The 20,150-nt window shown below is 45.3% G+C and overlaps 3 protein-coding genes across 3 annotated transcripts; 1 reads left to right on the top strand and 2 right to left on the bottom strand.

Moving 5' to 3' along the window:
* Window positions 1–1,324: 1,324 nt before the first annotated feature.
* On the top strand, window positions 1,325–3,018 carry LOC120696750 (probable F-box protein At2g36090). Its single transcript, XM_039979730.1, has 2 exons — window positions 1,325–2,639; window positions 2,737–3,018. The coding sequence occupies exon 1, from the start codon at window positions 1,458–1,460 to the stop codon at window positions 2,391–2,393; it is 936 nt and encodes a 311-aa protein (XP_039835664.1). The 5' UTR covers window positions 1,325–1,457; the 3' UTR covers window positions 2,394–2,639; window positions 2,737–3,018.
* Window positions 3,019–5,863: 2,845 nt separating this feature from the next.
* Window positions 5,864–9,686, bottom strand: LOC120696749 (mRNA-decapping enzyme-like protein). The gene is made up of 8 exons (XM_039979729.1): window positions 9,408–9,686; window positions 9,272–9,312; window positions 9,120–9,169; window positions 8,195–8,339; window positions 7,366–7,422; window positions 7,129–7,252; window positions 6,338–6,799; window positions 5,864–6,261 (listed from the first exon to the last, which is right to left on the bottom strand). Exons 1-8 carry the CDS (start codon window positions 9,588–9,590, stop codon window positions 6,208–6,210), a joined length of 1,116 nt encoding a protein of 371 aa, XP_039835663.1. The 5' UTR covers window positions 9,591–9,686; the 3' UTR covers window positions 5,864–6,207.
* A 7,747-nt stretch (window positions 9,687–17,433) lies between these two features.
* On the bottom strand, window positions 17,434–19,115 carry LOC120696748 (light-inducible protein CPRF2-like). Its single transcript, XM_039979728.1, has 4 exons — window positions 18,716–19,115; window positions 18,540–18,617; window positions 18,083–18,148; window positions 17,434–18,001 (listed from the first exon to the last, which is right to left on the bottom strand). The coding sequence occupies exons 1-4, from the start codon at window positions 19,085–19,087 to the stop codon at window positions 17,906–17,908; spliced, it is 612 nt and encodes a 203-aa protein (XP_039835662.1). The 5' UTR covers window positions 19,088–19,115; the 3' UTR covers window positions 17,434–17,905.
* Between the last annotated feature and the right edge of the window lie 1,035 nt (window positions 19,116–20,150).

Raw genomic sequence — 20,150 nt, 5'->3', positions numbered from 1 at the left:
CCGGGGTTTGTCCAACACGCACGCACGAAGCACGACGCCCGTTTGTTTTTTTTAAAGAAGGGCAGGAGCGCTGCCAAATCATGTTAGAAGAAGGAGAATGCCAAGTCTTACAGAAGTTTTGTTATATAAATTACCAGGAAAAACTCTTACCTCTAGAACAATTAACATTAGAAACTAGAAACCACCGGTGTCCCACACGCTAGGAAGCGTAGGTTCATCTCCTCCTTTATTAGCTGCAGCACTGTTACAGAATCAGCTTCCCGATCATCAAATGTTCTTCGGTTCCATTCCTTCCAAATGTTCCAAACCGTGTACATATTGATTGCTGCCCAAGTTCTTGTTTGTTCCTTTGTTGCCAGATGAACATCTTGAGTCCACCATTCTTCTATGCCCATGGTGACACTCGGCTTCATGATGAAGTTGTTTGTCCAAGCCTGAATGAGTTCCCACACCCTCTGCGCATATGGGCAATGTAAGCATAAGTGTGCTGCTGTCTCTGGCGCCTGCCGGCATAATTTACAGACTGGATCACATGGCCAGTACCGCTCCTGCAACCTATCCGCTGTCAGAATTTTTTCCTGAACAAGTAGCCATGTGAAAAATTTGTGCTTTGGCTCAGCGTGCGCCTTCCAGACCCGTTGTGGCCTAAAACAACAGTAGGATCCTCTAAATTGGACTTCATATGCGGACTTTGCACTGTACTGCCCATCAGTGGTAAACTTCCAAATGATTTGATCTTCCCAGTCATTGAGACTCACTTCCTGTATCAAATCCCAGAGTTGAACGAACTCTGCCATTTCCTCAACAGTTTGCATCCGCCAAAGTCCTCTTGTCCAGCTCTGATTAACAAGCTGCTCTTTTACTGTCAAATGCTTCCGCCAGGCTAGCTTGTACATTTATGGTGCAATGTCCCTAGTCGCTTTGCCATGCAGCCAACTGGAATCCCATAACTTAGCAGTAGCACCATCACCTAAGTGAACCTCTGTGCACGTCCGAAACAACCGCCTATCAATCTCATTCACTTGGACGATGCTGACGCGCCAGTCAACGCGCCAGTATATACACGTTGATCCCTCGGCGGTGGTCCCACGTCGCAGCGACACCGTACCTTCAGCGTTGCTTCCCAGCTCGGCATCTATCTAGCCGTGGCTTGTCAGCTCGGCAGGCCAGCAAGCGCGCCGTGGACGTGACGAGCAGGAAGCCGTCACGCTCGGGCAGCGACCACTTACCCTACTAATCTTCAATCACACGCGCGCACATGTGTTTATACTACTAGTATATATGCGAAGGACGACAACTAGCTTTGCTCCGTCGTATCCAAACCCAACACGCGAAGAAGCTGCTGGTCAGACAAGAAACCTGGGCTACTTCCCCAGCTCGCTTCCCGTTGGCATACCTGCCCCTTGCGATCCTATCCGCTCCCCGCGTCGTCCTTCACCGCCACCGCGCCGCGTGACATGGCCACCGGCGACGGGGAGAGCGCGACGGCCATCGAGGACCTGCCCGCCGACGTCCTGGCCCTCGTGCTCCGCCGCCTCGACGGCGCGTCCCTGGCCGCGCTCGCCTGCGCGTGCGCCGCCTTCCGCGGCCTCGCCGCCGACCCGGACGCCTGGCGCGCGCTCTGCCTCGCGCGCTGGCCCTCGCTCCGCGACGTGCCCTCCGCTGACCACAAGGGCTACCGGCGGCTCTTCGCCGACGCGTTCCCGTTCCCCGCCGCGGCCGCGGCCGTGCCTGCGCCGTCGGCGTCCGCCGCCGTCCCGGCGCGCCGCCTGCCCGCGCGGCTCGTCTCGGCCGTCAACCTCCGTCACGGGGGCGCCTGCATCATGTCGCGCGTCGTGGAGACCGACGCCGCGTCGGAGTGGTTCCTGGGCGCGCCGTTCCGCGTCGACGCGCTCGTGCAGGAGGGCCTCTCGGCGCCGGCGCCCATCACCCCCGCCGACCTGTCGCTAAGCTGGGTCCTCATCGACCCGGCCACCGGCCGCGCCGTGAACGCGTCGAGCCGGCGCCCGGTGTCCGTGGATCGGCGGTGGCTCACGGGGGAGACGGTGGTGCGGTTCGCCGTGGTGCTCGGCGGGGGCGTCGCGCTGGACGCGGCCGTCACGTGCGACGAGCGGTTCGGGCATGTCAGGGAGGTGAGCCTCTGCGTCGAGGACGGCGAGGGCGGCGGCGTGAGCGGGAGGGACGGGCTGGCCGTGGTGGCCGCGGCCATGGCGGGCGCCAGGCAGGGACGCGGCGGAGAGGCTGCGGCTAGGCTGCGGTATGAGGAGTTTGTCAAGGGGAGGGCGGCCAGGAAGGAGCGGAAGGCCAGGCGGGAAGGCATCGTCGACCTCTGCTGCTCCAGCGTCGGAGCGGCGGCGTTCCTGGGGTTCCTGGTGATGCTGACATTCCGGTGACATTTCGACGACCGCCACCCAAATGTACAGCTCGGCTGACGAGCATTGTGAATAGTGGGACGCTGCACACAAGAGCTATATATGGTGCTGGTTACAGGTTTAACAACACTAGCAATTTAGACAAGGGCCATCTCAGCGTATTGAGGACATAGCATATGAAGTGATCGGAGTTTGTACAGGTGCTATGGCTTGATTTTGATAGAGAGGGTGAGAACATAGCATATGAAGTGATCGGAGTTTGTACAGGTTTGTGGACATGTGTTAGTTAAGTATTAGGCTGCCTTAATGATTTAAGTATTAAGCTAATTTTAATGAATTTGACTGAACTGGTGATCCCTATCAGGTTCTATTCTTCATAAACATGTGGGAATCAGACAAATCATATTAATTTGTTTTCAAGTTATGATTCAAGTATTGATACAAAGATAAGACTGAACTTTGGCTTCAAAGCAAGTGTTGTACTGCATGGAGAACATACATATATGGAACCTTGAGTAGAGTTCAGTCTTAGAAGTATATAGAATCCATGTTTAATTCACTTCAGTTTATATGGAAGACTAGATATATATGACTGTATGTTCAAAACCACACACAATATTCAGATTCAAATGCCAAAGTCATGCTAGAAAGCTTTTTAAATTTAGTTATCTATTACATATGTGTCGTGGTGTGCAAACCCACAGCCGGGTGGCGTAGTGCACCCGTTTAATCCTAAGTGTAGGATGTGCTTGGGAGCAGTCAAGGAATGCTCGATCTAGAGGCGTAAGAACACGGAAGCACACAAGGATTTAGAGTGGTTCGGGCCGCCGGAGCGTAATACCCTACGTCCACTGTGTGATGTATTGCCTGAGCTTGTGTGCAAACTGGGGGAGGAGCTATGCCCGTCTCTACATGTGTGAAAACTTGTGGAACCTCGTGTCTGTGTGAACCTGTGTTCTAGCGGGCGTGCTCTCCCTTTTATATGTCCAAGGGGAGCACGTACACTGAGCGGGGCCCCGACAGGTGGGCCCGGCGATGTATTATAAACTACAGTTTGGCCTTCAATGCCTCAGATCCGGAGATCTTGTCGTCGGCTTTCGTGCGTAGCTTCTGACCAGGGATGATCTTGAGCTGTCCTGTCGGAGTAGAGTCTAGCCTCTGGAGCCGCGCGTCAAGGTCATGATGAAGCGCCGAACTACTGACTCAGTCCGCTGTAGTAGCGTGCACTGTTGCTCCAGTTAGTAGCTGTTCATCATGACTCGTTGCCCATCCGCGCGACGCTGAGTCTTTAATGCTTGCCTTGGTAACTGACGAGCCGCCTTGGAAACAGGCGGGCTTACCGTATTGTCATGTCACGCCTGTCCAACCCGTGAGTGGGTATCCGATGCCCTACTCTAGCAGCGCACGCCCAACTACCAGCATTTAATGCGGCAGGAGGGCTGGCGATCCACAGTGTGGACTGACAAAAGCTGTCGCGTGCCCAGCGGCAGCAGAGCACGCCTCAACCGCTCGCACTTAATGCGGGTGGGTAAGGGAGCTTCCAGCGGAAGGTTTGCGCCCGCGCCCGCGTCTACGTGACACGTGGCGGCTCCGGACCCCTCCCGAGCAGCTAGCTGAGCCGAGAGCTCACGGGGGTCCGGATAGTCACGTGGAGGCCCCGGACCCACCTGTGGGGGTCCGGGTCCGCGGCCACAGGTGCTGAACATTTCCACCTCTGGGACACGTGGTGACACCGGACCCGTCCCCGAGCGGGAAGCGGGTCCGGGACCGTTGGTCCGGTGAGATGGAGTCGGACCCCAGGGGTCCGGCTGCTTAGCTCCTTAAGGCGTAGTTACGGATAACTACGCGAGTCTTGGCACAGTAAGAGTGGGTACTCCAGTTACAGGGTACCGACAATATGGGTGGCTCAAATTAGATTGTTGGGATGAATTAGTTTGTTTATGCTCAATTTGTTAGCGCATCAAGCATCTAAATTCTAAAATTTTTCCAGTGTTGTTTTGTATCTTGGCTGTACATCTGAGAAGTAATTGTCATTCACCTGTTTGCATATTGGGGATTTCTTTGATAGCACCATAGACTATACTGTTTGTTTTCTTCGCTGGTTTTCTTGCTCTTACTTATTGTCTGCACCATAGACTATACTGTCTCCCTCATTTATCTAGTCGAATCTGCAATCAAATGACTGCAGAACCCAAAGGTCATCGAGAATGCTGAAGGGACAAGAACAACGCCATCTGTTGTTGCTTTCAATCAGAAGGGTGAACGCCTTGCTGGGACTCCAGTAAAGCGTTAGGCAGTAACAAATCCCCAGAATACTTTCTTTGGAACAAAGCGGCTGATTGTCGGCAATGCTCTGTGCATTTTGTTCATGCACAAAGATTGAAAATCCATCGCGAGCTGCACGCCTGCTTTTTTATTGACAGGACCAAGCGGATGCATTATATGCGCAGTGAACTATTTGTAATGGTTTTGACAGGATCAATATATATTGTATCTTTTCATGTGAAATACACATAGATGCTTTAAAAAATATGCAATGTGATGGCTGTTTTCAAAAAAATGATTTTTCTCTGCTTGCTCAGTACCTCCACGAATGATTTGGTAATTTGATCAAGATGGCAGTCTCGGATTGACAGAGTTGTTGGAAACAAGGATATGTACCTCGGCACTTTCAGTAAGAAAGATCTCTATTTGACTGTAGGTTTTGTATTTTGAATCGACAGATATGTGGTGAGCCGAGCCTTTTGAGGTAAGGGTACCTGCCCGACATGCCTCTTGTTTAATGCTCCGTACAAATGTAAGATTTGAGATATATAGTTTTGAAGAAAAAAAGTATGCACTCCAGGCTTTAGAAAGGAGTGTTGAAGTGGACTTCAGATAGTATGTAATTTTCTAGAGGAATGCTATGGCACTAATTACTCAGTCATTTTTCTGCATAACACTAATCTGCAATGTTATTGATCTAAAATTTGCGTCAAATTTGTTGACGCAAGTTTCTGAGCTACATCCAGTGTTGTATCAAGACCTCAAGAGGAAGTGCTTTCATTGCCTGTGTGAACAATTAGGCCTCAACTTTGCTAAATATCCAAAAATTGTGTAATATATTTATTTTGATGGCTGCTCTATCCATATATATGAAGAACAAACCAATTTTATGTCTACTTGTACAAGCCATCATTAATTTGTTTGTGAAATGTGGTAACTGTGATCAAATATGTTGTTTAGTGTACATCTGCAATTTAGCTGTGGCGTTAGCACGGGCACCTTCCTAGTCTCACTAATGATCAAATGATGCATGGTCCCTAGTCCCTACCCATTGGTACAGGTTCGGACTTCTACAAAAGGAAGCTTTTGTTTGCTCCATGACAGACAAACAGACCCATGTTAAAGGCTTTACCCTGGCTTCAAATATAAAATAAATCAGTCCAGCGTAAGCAGTTGCTTTGATTTGAAAATCCCTCTTCCAGCAAAATGCCTAATACCATTGTCAATTCTCCAGGGTAAATCACACGAAAAAGATGGTATTTAAATATTCCTGCACAAGTCCTGTTTTACAAATCCGTGCAACCCGAAATGGGCCTCGATGAATCTAACATTCTTGGTGCTCGGTTACATAATAAATACTATATGACAATACAAGTTATTTGGAAACCAGCGGGAGAAATACTACCAGACATTGCTATAAGCACTCTACATTAAAACAAGCTATACAGAAGTTTTGACAAGTAAATCATACAGAACTCACAGGAAAACAAAAATAAGACCCCAGACAATCTTCTCACAGCGAGCAACTCCATACAGACTCTTTGTTTTTAGATGAATTCCAATTTGCAGTCTACATGTGTGCATTTTGCAACTCACGACAGATTAAATCGATGAACTCGTCACTCTGTGTTGGACACAAAAGTGTTACAACATATAGCAACTAAATGTTTTTAAATTGAACATTTTTATTGGAGGCATACCTGAACAAGTCTTTGGAGGGTGTCCTTAACTTTATCCCTTGAAATAAGAGCCCCATCGCTGTGTGCAGGGGTCAGGGAAGGAGGTGGAGTCGGTGGGGGGAAAGGTTGGAGTAAGGGGGTGCCATATGGAGGGCGTTGAGCAGCTGCTGAAGTTGGATGAAGAGGCGGCGCTGTAGGCATCATGGATGCAGCTGGTGGTGCAGATGCTACAGATGTTGAAGAGGGTGATGGAGGAGCAAAGAAAGCTGGTGTTAGAAGATTTGTTGAATGGCTGGTGTGGGCATTTGCATCATGGAGGGGCAGTGGTGGAGCTGATGAACCCCCTAAAGGATGAGGTATTTGATGTGCTGGAGTATCAGATGGAACAATCAATGGCACATGGGCAGATGCAACAGCTTCAGTGGATGGATGCGCTCTTCCAGCCATTTGTGCACTTGGTACACTCCCAATGCTAGCAGCACCCTGTGGATTTGTTTAGAACAAAAAGTGAGTAAATATACAAAAAATCAGTAGATATTAGTGTGGATTTGTTTAAAACAAAAAATCAGTAGATATTACACTATGGAAAAAATAAAGGAATAGTGCTAACTTCATGCAAGTGCTAGCTTCATGCAACCATGATAAGCATGAAGCATTCATGAACAATACTGGCATGCATGAATCAATCAGGATGCAATAATGCCCATCAAGTTGAGACTCCAGATAAATTGATATTTACTGCTGAACACAACCCATGTTGCCCATCAAGGTATCTAATATTGAAACAAAGTTAAAATTTGAAGAGAACATACACTGAAGTAATTGGCCAGTGATTCATCAGGTGCATCAGAAACTAGAGCACTGGATGATGGCGGAGGTTCAAGGGGGCCATCTATTGCAGCAGATGTCGGAACAGCCTCCAATTCTTCAAACTCACTGTGCACATTAGAAGATACTACACAGGTGAATCTAATATTAAGATAACTACAAAGCATACAATGTGGAAATTATTGCCCACTTGGATCCAGGAAGTCCAGAAGAAAAAAGACCTTTTTGTGGAAGGCACTTTTGGTTTTGGAGGCACTTTGGCGTAAGCATTCAGTATTCTGCAAGAAAATGCATGAAACAAAATTTGAGCAGAAGTGAAAAGTTTCTGCGCTCAAAGTCTTCAATGCTAAAATCTGACCCTATGTATTACACATAATAGGGTATCACAATGATATTCCTCATATATAAGGAAGCCTTCTACCAATAAATGGAAGGTATCTTGCTTCGGAAAAGTCAAACTTGCGAGTTTTGGTCAACATTTAGTCAAAATTATATGCATCTTTAGTGTACAAAATTTGTATCAACAGATTTGATGGACAGAGGTAGTAATAGTTAGTTATAAAACCAATAGATGTGAAGAATTTAAACCTTGCAATAATTTTAAATTAGTCACAAGATCAAAGTTCTCGTCATACAGCATTTTATATGTACCTAAGGTATCACACTATCATGTGAATTTCCTCACCTTTAGTGTGATTACACAATTTCACATGTCAGGATTTAGCTGGAGAAAGGATTAACTGGTTATGTAAGATTATAGCTACTTGATATTATCAAACCGAGTAATAACCAATTTTAGCTAGCAAGTTCCAAAAGAACCCATCCCAAGTTAAGCCCTACAACATGTATAGTTCACATTGTGGTTCCACCTAAAGAAACTGCCTTTTGTTGGCATTGTTCAGTCCTAGATAGTTACCATCCATCCATATGTTGAGTGATGGCAAGATCAGGCCAGCCACTTCAGCGTGGAAATTCAATTGAATTATACATAAACAGCTTTCGCATCTATACACCCCAGCATAAGTGGAAGAAGTATCAGAAAAGCTTTACCTTCCAAAAAGCCTTGCAACAGCTTCACAGTCATGTTGGTTATAAAACCAAATACCATTTACTTCTTGCGCAGCATTCCGGTACAACAAATATGGGGGCTGAAGTTCATATTCAAAATCGCTTAATAGATCCTCCACCAGATTATCTGTTAAGAAGATAGCAACAGCTTTTCAACAAGGAATCCGGCACATTGACAAGTTCGCCTCTAAACATACCAGTTTAACGTCACAACATGAAGAACTCAGAAATAAAGTTGAGGTTGCAGGTACTAACCCACTTATGTTAAAACTATCAAGATTATAGTCAGAGATCTTCGTTCTTATTGTGCAGGATAAATAGAGTACGGATTACAGGATATCAGCTTGTCCTGCTACTCATAGAGATCAACAAACCTAGCTCCCTGTTCCCCTTTCTTTTTTGGCAGCACACACATCTCTTAAATGTTCACATGTATTTGCAAAGGAGGAATCGGTTCACTATTTATCTGGAGTACTAATTAAAAACTTCCTCACATGAATAATTTTTTTAAAAGAAACAGTTGCTTGCCCTGTTCACTATTGTCCCCATTAGTACAGGTTAGCGGTAGTATCACGAGTTATTTGTGAAGTAGGTTGAAAGATTCCATGCAGTCAATATGAGAAGCTGCAGCAATCAGCCAATCGGCGAACCCGCACAACATTTCTGTCTTGCAGCTACATTATCTAGTCTACTTTAACATCAAGTTAATTTACAGAGGGCCTTTACAGAGTTCTTAGAATGCCCAGAAATAATATTTTATCATGATCCATCCATGCTCCATAGTCTAAAGGTCCCAGTGCACTAGCAAACTAGCGATCGATCCTACCAGCACAATGCACCGAACATCAAGCAAGCAACAAATCGAAGCAACAGGCGAGTAAATGAGTCCAGATCGCAATGTACGTACCAGTGTTGCGCCTGTTCATGACAATGAATTGGAACCTCGGCTGCGAGTTCCTACATGTGATCCAACACGTTCCAGAAGCGATTAGACGCGGACGAACTAAAAACCCGATGGAAACCCAAAAAACCCCCCATTCCCAGATCCTTGCGACCCACCTCTTGACGACGAACAGCGACCCTTCCACGTCTTTGCGGCTCTGCCCAGCGCAAGCAAAACAAACCCCGCATCAGATCGGATCGGATCATGGTCCAGTCCAGGAACGGTCCAGAGGAGGGAGAATCGCTTGCTCACCCACTGGTTGAGGTCGATGTTGAAGCCGTAGAGCGTGACGTGCGCGGCGGTGATTAGGATGTCCTCGACGGCGGGGTCGAGGCGCTGGAGCACTGTGAGGTTGAGCATGCGCGTGGCCTCTGCGTCCATGGCAAGGTTCGGGGTCACCTTCCCCGCGTTGGCCTGCGGCGGCGGCGGCGGCATCGCTGGACTCGGTCTTCGCGTGTTGGGGGTGGATCTGAGAGTGAGTCGTAGGCACCAGCAGGAAGGGGAGGAGGGGGCGAGGAGTCAGGAGAGGAACAGTGAGAACACTAGCCCACGCGTGGGCTACCTTACTTGGTCAGCTTGTTGAGGCCCAGCAAGTTGATATATGTCTATCAAATTTCGCGGCCTTTTTCCAGGTAGATCCGGCCCGTATGAGGTCCAGTAAGTCCACGGATTTGCGCCAATGAGAAATCTTTTTTTTTGGAGGTCCACTGAAATGAGACAGCTGTCGAGCACATCGCAGGGCGAATCATTTTATATTTTTTACCTTCCCATTTTCGGAAACAATTGCCCTGGCGAAATATTTACAAATATATGCTCACAACTCATTGAAAATGACGGTATGTTAAAGACTAGCTATTTGAAGGAACTAGGGTTATTTTTTTGAAACAGAAATACTCTAGCGTCTAAAGAAAGCGAATTAGTTTTACTGTGTCACCGCTGGGAAACCAGCTAACCCAGAACGAGCACACTAAGGACAAGACATACACAAAGGAAACACAAACTCCAAAAGAAACCACAGACTAAGGGTGTGTTTGGCAGGGCTCCGGCTCTTTCAAAAACAGCTCCGGCTCTGGCTCTTCAGATGGAGCGGCTTTTCTGGTGGAGTTGGAGCCGTTTTAGAAAATGTTTGGCAAAACAGCTTCACTTGTTAGATTGATGTGTAATCCGCGTAAAGCCACGATTTCATGGCTTCATCTTGCCTGTGTAAGCCGCTGATGGCTTCAGGACCGGCTTCACACGTGAAGCCGGTCCCAAAACAAACGTTTGGGAGGGCTTCACCTGAAGCCGCTCGTGAAGCCGCCGGTGAAGCCCTCCTAAACGGGGCCTAAAAGAGATCTTGCAAGGCTTCACGCCTCGAACCCGCACCCTTTTGCCGCACCCAATCCACCATCCTCATCCCGTGGTTTTTCAACTTCAGTCGCGTCGCTCATCTTCAGGCAAAAGTATCCTCCATTTTTGCGAAAGGAAGTCAATTTTGTGCAGAATATCAACAGGCGAAGTAGGGAAAAATGTTGTTCAATAGTCATTTTGTTCCTTTTTCTACTATTCCCATCCTGTAGGATGGATAGTGGACGGCTTATGGTCCGGTGCGACATGTATCCCCGGGTCTCAAAGTCCCTGCCGGTCATTATATATATTAAAAAAGAAATATTTAATTACAATGAAACAAAAAAGAAAGACGAGACACTATAGCCATATCTTGAATTCTTGATCCTAGGAGAATAACTCTTCTTAGCTCTATGGATAATCATTACACATTATTCCGCTAAGTTTGCCACGAAAACTGGATAGCTCTTTGAACTATAAAATTATCTATTTGTCATCCTCATTTCTGAAAACTGGATCACTTCTCACATCTTCTCTAAACCAACCTCAGATGTAGTGACATGGCGTCAAATCTAGGTGATTTGTCATGATTTTCGTCAATGTCATGCTCTAATGCCAAACCGTGCTGCAAGTGAGCTCGTGCGACATCTGCTTGCAGTAAGGTGACAAGCACAGCCAATGTTCCAATAAACCGTAACTCTACCACGTCATCAAAACCACCTAGATTCGACACTATATGCCGTCAAAATCGTTTTTGTGTTTAAAGCATATATACGTGAGTTTTTACTTCTATAGTGTGTTTTGTAAAAGAAATTGATCCAATTGATGGGTTATTCAGAGTCAGGGTAAAATTGAGAGAAGTGATTAGACCTTTTCATATAGAAAGGAAGCCTTTAGTTTTAGTAGAACTACCACCATTTCCAATATGAGGAACCCTTCATTTTTCTTCTCTATTTTCCTTTTACCAGTAAAATGTATGAGCGACACGCACATATTTAAAATATATTAATTTTTTATTCAATTGACATAAATGGCAAGCCACATAATTTGTCTGAACATATCTAGTGAATCAAAGTCATTTTAACTCAGTTTAAATCTAGGATAAATTCAGGAGGTGGCAAAACTTGGCCATACATTTTGTTTTGGTAAAGAAGTGATTCCCTGAGGTGATTCTGTACAATAAACTAAGGGCTACTGAAAAGGTTAGCTTTCCCAGATTCGTTCCCCTCAGCATCACGTCATATCTAAAATTTAACCTAAAGAATCATAAACAATTACTCTCATAATAGAATATATTCTCAAAGTGAATTGGAATCATGATTAGCTCTGGCTCTGCCAAATAACTCCTAAGTGCTGCACTTCAACCCGACCAAACCACCATGCTCCTTTTTTTGAAATAACATGAGTGTCTTTTAAAAATATTAAAAATAATTTATATTCATAGAAAACAATCTAACAAACAAGAATTATTTTAAACTTCTCTCGACAATTGGCATTATGACCAAACAACGACACCATGTAATCTTTCTGAAATTGGTTCTTGCAAAAAAAAAATCACACTTTTTTTAGATGTTTTGTTTTCTTTTGTTTTCCTTGTCTCGTACTTCTGTCAGCCCAACTGAAATTGTGTTAAGATGGTATAATAAGACATTGCACAACCAGCACAGCTAGGATTACACTAACAACAATGCATCTAAAATAAAGTAACAAAGATATGATTAGCCCTCAATTATATTGTATGGATATGCATCAGCATATTAACAGTTAGTGCCAACATGAAATCCACTCTCTCTCTCTCTCTCTCTCTCTCTCTCTCTCTCTCTCTCTCTCTCTCTCTCTCTCTCTCTCTCTATTCACAAAGAAGTCGTTCTCTGTATTTATCAGAACGTGCAGCTCATGCTCAGTGAACAAAAGCAAAAAAATAAAAAAATCATCAAATGTTAGTATTGTTTGACAAACATGAGATATTAGATTTCTGGTTACAAAGCATCTATAGGTGAATTTACGATAGAAAAGAGTTTTTCTTCTGAATTGTACAAATTCATATAAATACTACTAATATGTACTTAGTTGGCCAAATCCACTCCTAACAAATTAACGAGTTGATCATGAAACAATTATTTACTCTCCTAAGCTGTAACCTCTCATGGTTCCAATAATGATCATAAATCACAGAAGTAAAAATCTCTCCAACGACAAGAATATTCAAGGAGCAATAAGCCATCGATTTTGGTCGTGTAATATTTTGTCTAACAAAAATTTAATCAATTATATTAACGGTAGCAAATAATGAAAGACACCCATACGACCTGCAAGTTTAATCAACTTACTATGAAATTCATATATCCAGATAGATTAGAAATTTGGTTTTAACCGTGTTTCAGTTGCATAATAAAAAAGAAATTTTTTACAATGCTTGGGGAGGCGTTGTGAGGCATTTCGTGTGTCTTAATTTGTGGGGCCCAATTGAGGGTAGGCGTTGGAAGGCGTCAACGAGGAGACGTCGGGAGGCGTTAGATGTGTCTATGATGGGTGGGCCCATATGTGCCGTAACGCCTCCCAATGCCTCCAAAGTTAATTCTGTTTCGGTAGTTATTTTTTCGATCAAGGGTATCATAGTAAATTCACAATTATAAAAATAATGTTCTGAATAGTATAGTTAGGGGGTATGGTTTTAGTAGTATAGTGAGATAAATATTTGTTATAAAGAAAAAAGAAAAAAATGATTGTATCCATCTAACATTAGGGTTCCCGGGCGGCGATTCGCACCTCCCCGCCGCCATCGTCCTCGCTGGCGGGCGTCCACCTGGATCTGGACGGCAACCCCTCACCATCTCGCCGGCTAGTTACCATCTCGCTGGCGGCCGTCGCGCCCCTCACCATTTGCATGATTGGCGCCGGCGGCTTCATCGGCTCCCACCTCTGCGAGAAGCTTATGGCGGAGACACACCACGTCGTCCTCGCCGTCGACATCTACTGCGATAATATCTGCCATCTCGTCGACCCCGCGCCGTCGCACGTCGCCGACAGACAGGCGGCGGACGTTCCTATTTGGATGGGTGCCGTGTGCGGGTTTAATTTCTATGGCAGGTCCGTACGAACTCAACATCACGTTTACGTGCGCGCTGGCCCTGGTGCGCGGATGACTCCTCTAGTCGTCGACTTGCCTCGCGGCCAAGACCCCTTGGACCTCGTCGTTCTCCCCACCGCGTCACCAGGTGAGAACTTTGCAGTTTTCTTAGTGGTCTCTCAAGGACTTGTTTATCTGATCTGCTCCTCTTCATATTATGAATGAAAGCTCATATGCTTCTAACACTCGTGTAGTTTTGAATGTCCTACGAGAAATAAGTTAAATAGATGATGTATGGCACATGTTCAATAGATCATAATATCATACTGATGACGACAGAATTACAGATACTTAATTATGCATTCTTTGTAACACATCTAATCATACAATCAGATTCTTTGGAACTTATGTTTAGTTAACTATATACCAATTTGTTCTTGAGGAAATGGTAACTTTGCTTAGGAGTAATCTGAAACAGTATTCAGAAATTTCAGTTGTTTCACTTGTCAGCCAACTGTGGTGATCTTTCTACTGATTGTTTCTCTCTCTTTTTCTACTGAATGGAAACTTGTTTTTCTGCAATTAAAAGGTGTATGTTAGATTATTGAATTTCTAAATGGTAACATATCATCCATGACATTCTACCAAACTGATATTGTTCACTTTGCTAATCCAATTGTTGCAGACACGCGACACCCAGAGGCGAATGCAGTCGTACCCATACTGTAGAGGCATATGATAGTAGGACTACTAACAACAACTTGGTGTTCATCTCGCCAGCTGCAATGACATGAGAATTGGCCGTCGTTTCTTCATGTGATAGTTTTAGAAGACTTGGAAACTCTAGTGTTTTCTTTTATTTTTGTTGGTGGCATTATCTTGACGGGAAACAGTTTGTTTTAGCCTTTCGGTTTCAGTTACTGGATGGGATAATGGTTTTTGCAGTGACATTGGTTGCAGCTACCATTTTCAATTCTGTTGAGTGATAACAATAATAGATGTTGCTGGTTTAGTCTGTAGTATGTACTTGCTCCTAAATCCTGACATACCTGATTTTTCAGCCAATGTTTTCTGAACTAGCTTTGAGTCGTGAACTCATATGTCTATATCATTTGTTTGCTGATGAAGGGTATGCACTGAACTTTTTCTAGTCACCATCTCGTTTTTTGTTTCTTATCTTATTTACGGAGATGTACTTTGTGACCTACAAGGCTACAATAGAGAAAATGTTAGGCAACAGAACATCCCCAGTCTAGCCCTAAAAGTAGATAAGATTCTTAAATGCATATCCAACTGATCCACTACTGAAGTTGAGCTTAAGATTCTCTTCATCAAAAATACCCATGTGGACAACTTCATCACACTGATCAGCTTCGTGTTCAGAAATCTTCGGCTTAAACCCAAGACCAATCACCTCTATAGCAATAAAATTTGATTTCTCATCACCGAAAGCAGTCAATCCTTCAAAATATTTCCCATTCTCGAACTGCACAGAAAGCTTTCTGCTCCTATTCAAATCCTTCTTAAGAGTAAGCACGGTGCATGCATTATTCTCACAATCCAAAACAAAACTGGATCTAAAAGATAATTTTGATTCGGAGGAATCATCAACTTGTCAAATCGATACCACAACGGGTGCAATAGCCTCCCTGATTCGATCCATGGACTCCTTAGGCAGTGAAATGATCTGCATGGCATTATTTGAGCAATATTAAACTATCGATACAAAATCTAATCAATTTTTGTACTTGTGTAGGAAAATTATAAGAGCCTACCTAGATGTAGTCTAGATTATGATTTTGCCCTTAAAAGTTTCATTTTGCAGGCCACTACTTCCAAGATTCGAATAGATTACGCCTGCAACCTCTATCATGCAAGGAGCATTGGCGTGGACCATTTTCTTCCACCCGATAGAATCGGCTAATTGTATGCGTCACAAATTTTCTCAATGTGCCAAGTTAACACCGAACTAGACGGCACTTTCATCGAAGAGACAACCATGGGCGAGCCACGCAACATGGAAGAGAGTAAAAAACAATCCATGCAATGGCCCATGCATGACATGAGATGTTAAGGTCACATTCAAGCCAACTGCCACGCAATATCACGGAAATATCTGATTTAGCAGACCAAATCATTTATGCCAATGCAAATTTGAAGAGAATGAGCTATGGGGTGGTTCTCAAAACATATAGTGATAGAGGATGACATAATAAAACCATTATACTTCTAAAGTGGAATAAAATTGCATCTAAGGTTTTGTTTTTGCTAGCTATCCATTGGTATACGTGATCAAAAATTAAAGTGTTGGGTATGGAGCATGGATCAATTGAATCATCTCAACCATTTATAAGAACTTGAAACTACAAGTGTTGAGAAGAGTGCAAGGCAAACTTCTAGAGTGTTCTTCACAATGCTAGAATGAGATATTTTCTATGGACACATCTAGAATTAGTAATAAATAAATTTAGAATATGTTAGAATGTTTTGAAATTCTCTAGAAGGGGACATTTTTACTAATATTATGTCTTCCTTTGGCCCATAAATAGAGACCCGCTCCCTTGCCATGGCATCCATCCATGAGCATGGTAGAAGAGGGGTGGTAGTGCTAGGAGAGAAAGGGTGAGTGCTAGGCTAGCCATTAAAAGATGAGAGTGTTGTATACTCTTGTGTAGTATTGTTGTGTTGCAATAAAGAGTTGTTCTTGTAAGTGTTGGTCTTCCAGTTAAGCAATATAGTTACTTAGTGCATAAGTTGTGACCTATTGAAGGTTGGCTCTGTCACCCGGGATCACAAAAGATTTAGGTTTTATCATAGGTTGGTTCTGCCACTCGGAAGCCATCTTCATCTGTTGGTAGGCTCTGCCACCCGGAAGTGAAAAGACGGCTCTGCCGTCAAAATGACCCAATACACTAAATAGCTAGAAATTTGACAGGCTGACCGATTCTAGAGTGAGTTGGTGTGTCATAGGTGTAAGTCCTCGTCAAAGTGGGTATTAGGGCCACCTCGATTTTCCAACAATTAGTATCAGAGCAATGTAGTCCGAACCGTCGAAAAGAGGCATAAGTAAGCACGGGGTGCTTGCTGTCTTCAATACTATATCAAGGCGCTAAGGAGATACTCTGCCGGTGCACAGTCAGGGACTGTGAAGCTAATTGGTCCGAGACCAAGGAAGCTAACTTGACGCTGGACGTCAATCATTATGGCAGATCTTGCTAGCGCAAGTTGTGGGATTAAGAAACTAAATAGCCACAACTATGGCTATTTGAAGATCTGCATGGAGTCCTACCTACAAGGCTAGGACCTATGGGATTTTATTGTCACCCTATGAATTTAAATGTAACTTTTTAATTTGTTGTTTTTCCATATTTTTTATTAGTTTAAGAAATTACATGTAATTATTTATTTACTATTATATTTTATCCTTGTTTTTACTTTAGCCCGTAAAAACGGAAAGTCAAGAAAAAAAAGAAAGTTGGCTTGCTGGGCTGGGATTAGAGGTGGTAAAAGGTCTTAAATTTTTTACTAGAAAATCTAAGGACCGGGCTCTAATCTTATATAATTTTGAAACCGGGCTCTAATCTTATATAATTTTGAACTAAAATATTTGAGAGCCATGTTGGGCTATGAAGATCCATGACCCATTACCACCCTAGTTGGGACGAAGGCCAGAAACATTTACCTGTAAAATCAATGCATTTAACATGTTCAATAGGCCCACAGATACAAAACTAGCCTACCGGTCCGTAACAGATATATTTGCGCCCATAGCTAGCATTTGCGGCTGACAGCATCCCAACAGAAGCAGATATAACAATCTGCGCGAGCCATTGGATGAGGATTTAACAGCATCTGTAAGTGATTGATAGATAACAATTTTCTCAATCTATTGATATGGAGATAGACCGTAACAACAATCATACCATCATCGTCTTGTGTTGAGAGTATATACAATAAGTATTTGCCACGTCACAAGCAACCACACATAATACTACGTCACCGCTTTCAGTGCATCGGAAACGTAGTGCTTGCAGCTGGACAAAGATGAGGATGGAGTATGTATATTTATAGAAAACAGCCATGGCTATCCATACAGATGTCAGAGCAAGGCTCAGCCGAAATAGTTCCCAACTCGGCTAGGTGTACGGCGCTGACGACCCAGCAAAGGTGGGTCATGTGGCTAGCTTGGAATCGAACAACTGGATAGTTCCCGCCTCTAATTAATTTCTTCTTCGGAACATGCTAGGCCCCTGCTTGTTTTTCTTTGCTTTGGCCTACGTAACGATGCATGCTAGTAGAATAGAAGAACGAGAATAAGAAAATCCCTTGCTTAGAATAGGGAAAGCGAGAGGTCTTAGAATAGGGAAAGCGAGAGGTCGTGTGCCTGAGCTTTCAGCTGCTTGTTCGTCTCTTTCAGTGACAGATACTCCTTCATCACCAGGTCCTTCTCCTGCGCCGCAAAAGTTTTAAGGTAACCGCCAGACCATTTGGATCAGTTAGCCACACGTAGCTAGCGTCAGGCTCACCATACCTTTTTTATGGTCTCGTTCTCTGACGACAGGTCTGCAACTTTTCGCGCAAGCTCATCTCGAATCGCCTAAAATTCAGTTATTAGAAAGGGAAAAAGTGTCTTAATTATTGACTTGAGCAAAAAAATAATAAAATTGGACGCTATTATTTTGTACAGTAATCTGCACAAGGGCCTTGTTTAGTTTGGAGGTGAAAAAAATTTTATGCAAACTTTTCCACATGTTTGGTTGCAAACTTTTTCATATATTTGATTGCAAAGTCAATAATTACTGTATGCACACAACTTTTCCATATGTTTGATTGTATATGGCCCGATCTCTTGGGCCCAGTTTTAACACTGTAGCAACCAAACACATGGTTTTCTTCCTCAGGAAATTTTTCCCCCAACCCAACCAAACAAGACCAAGTACTAGTACTGAATAGTAGTACTCCTTTGTAGAGCATGTAGAGGAGATCACCTGCCGGCGAAGGATGGTTTGCCTCGCCGACTCCCGGTTGGCGAGCACCCGCCGCAGCCGCTTCGCCTCCTTCTCTGCCTGGAATTATATGGCCCACTCTAGTGAGGCAACAGGCTCGCAACCAAGTGGCACCGCCTGTTAATTACTAGCTAGAGCTATGTTGGTAATTACTCTACCTCGGTGAGCATGTGCCGTGGCCTGGGGCCGTGAGTAGCCGGCGCGGCGGCGTGCGCCGGTGCCGGCTGCCGCGATGATGGGCGCCCGGCGTTGGAGCCGCCGCTGGAGCAGGAGGACGACTGGATCCCGACCCCGCCCAGCTGCAGGCTCAGCCTGGTGCTCGCCATCTCCTCGTCGTCGGTCATGGCCTCCTCGGCGGCGGCGCCCGAGGGCACAGCGGCCGGCCGCCGCGCCTTGGCCTTGGCCTGCGCGCGCTCGGCGGCGGGCCCGAGCCCGACGCTGCTGCCGGCCATGTCGGCCAGCGCCAGGGCCGCGCCGAGCTCGACGTCGGGCGTGATGCCCCTCCAGCATTGCCGCTGGTCGTCGGACATGGGGATCGGTGGAACGGCGGTGGGTGGGTGGGTGGGTGCCAGTCGATGTCGATTACGGCGGCGGGGGAGCTCAGATATACCGAAGCCCCGCGGCGCGCGGCGTCTGGCCCGTGGCGGCCCGCCACGTCTCGGCGCCACAGGACGTGACCGGAGCGGGCACACGTGGAGGGAGGGGACACGTGGGCTGGCTCCCCGTGCACGCATGTAGGGAGCAGGCGGCCCAGCGCCTCGCGGCCCGAGAAGCATGGGAGCTCTCGCGGTGGGCCAGCAGTGTCAGAGAAAAGGAGGGTACGCGTGGGCTGGCCCACCAGCGGCGGTGGCCGGACCCGCGTGGGCTCCCAGAGTCCCAGGTGCCAGCGCCTCTCAAAGTGGACCGATCGGTCCCGGAACTGGGCCCTGGTCTCCACAGCACACCTAGTATAAATTTTGACTAATAATTAGGGGTACTAAATAAAATCAATTTATAATATTATCTCCACAATCCTGTGCTACTTCACAAGACGAATCTAATGAGATATTTGACCACATGATTAAAGGTTAGTTACTGTAGTATTACTGTAGCCAATCATCATTTAATTAATTACCGTCATTAGATTCGTCGCGAAAAATTACACTCATCCATGAAGATGTTTTGTAAATAAACTTTATTTAGTACTTCATGCATATAAAATTCTCATGTTACTCTAGTTATGCTAGGAGAAACCAAACAGGCCCCGGATCAAAGACCCAAACCGGTCGGGTTCGGTCTGGCTGGCTCGACTCTACCGCGCCGATCCCAGTGGTGACCTGGTCTGATCCAGGCACGCGTCAGGCGGGTCAGGACTCAGGACTGACCTGACCAGCGTGCTGCGAGTCTGCGTGTGCACGTACACGCCCGCGCCCTACTGACGCGTCGCCGGTTCTGTGTCGTGCAGTCGGCCGTCGGCCTAACGGAATACTAAGTGCGCGTTTAGTTCTCAAAAATATTCAGCTCGAAATTTGTGACTTTCCTTTTGGGTATATGCATGGAGCACTAAATATAATTAAATAATAAAATTAATTACACAGTTTGGATGTACACGAC

The sequence above is a fragment of the Panicum virgatum genome, chromosome 3K (genome assembly GCF_016808335.1).
Source record: "Panicum virgatum strain AP13 chromosome 3K, P.virgatum_v5, whole genome shotgun sequence".
NCBI classification, from domain to species: Eukaryota; Viridiplantae; Streptophyta; class Magnoliopsida; order Poales; family Poaceae; genus Panicum; species Panicum virgatum.
The sequence above is the reverse complement of the archived record's forward strand: the minus strand, read 5'-3'. Positions and strand labels throughout refer to the sequence as shown.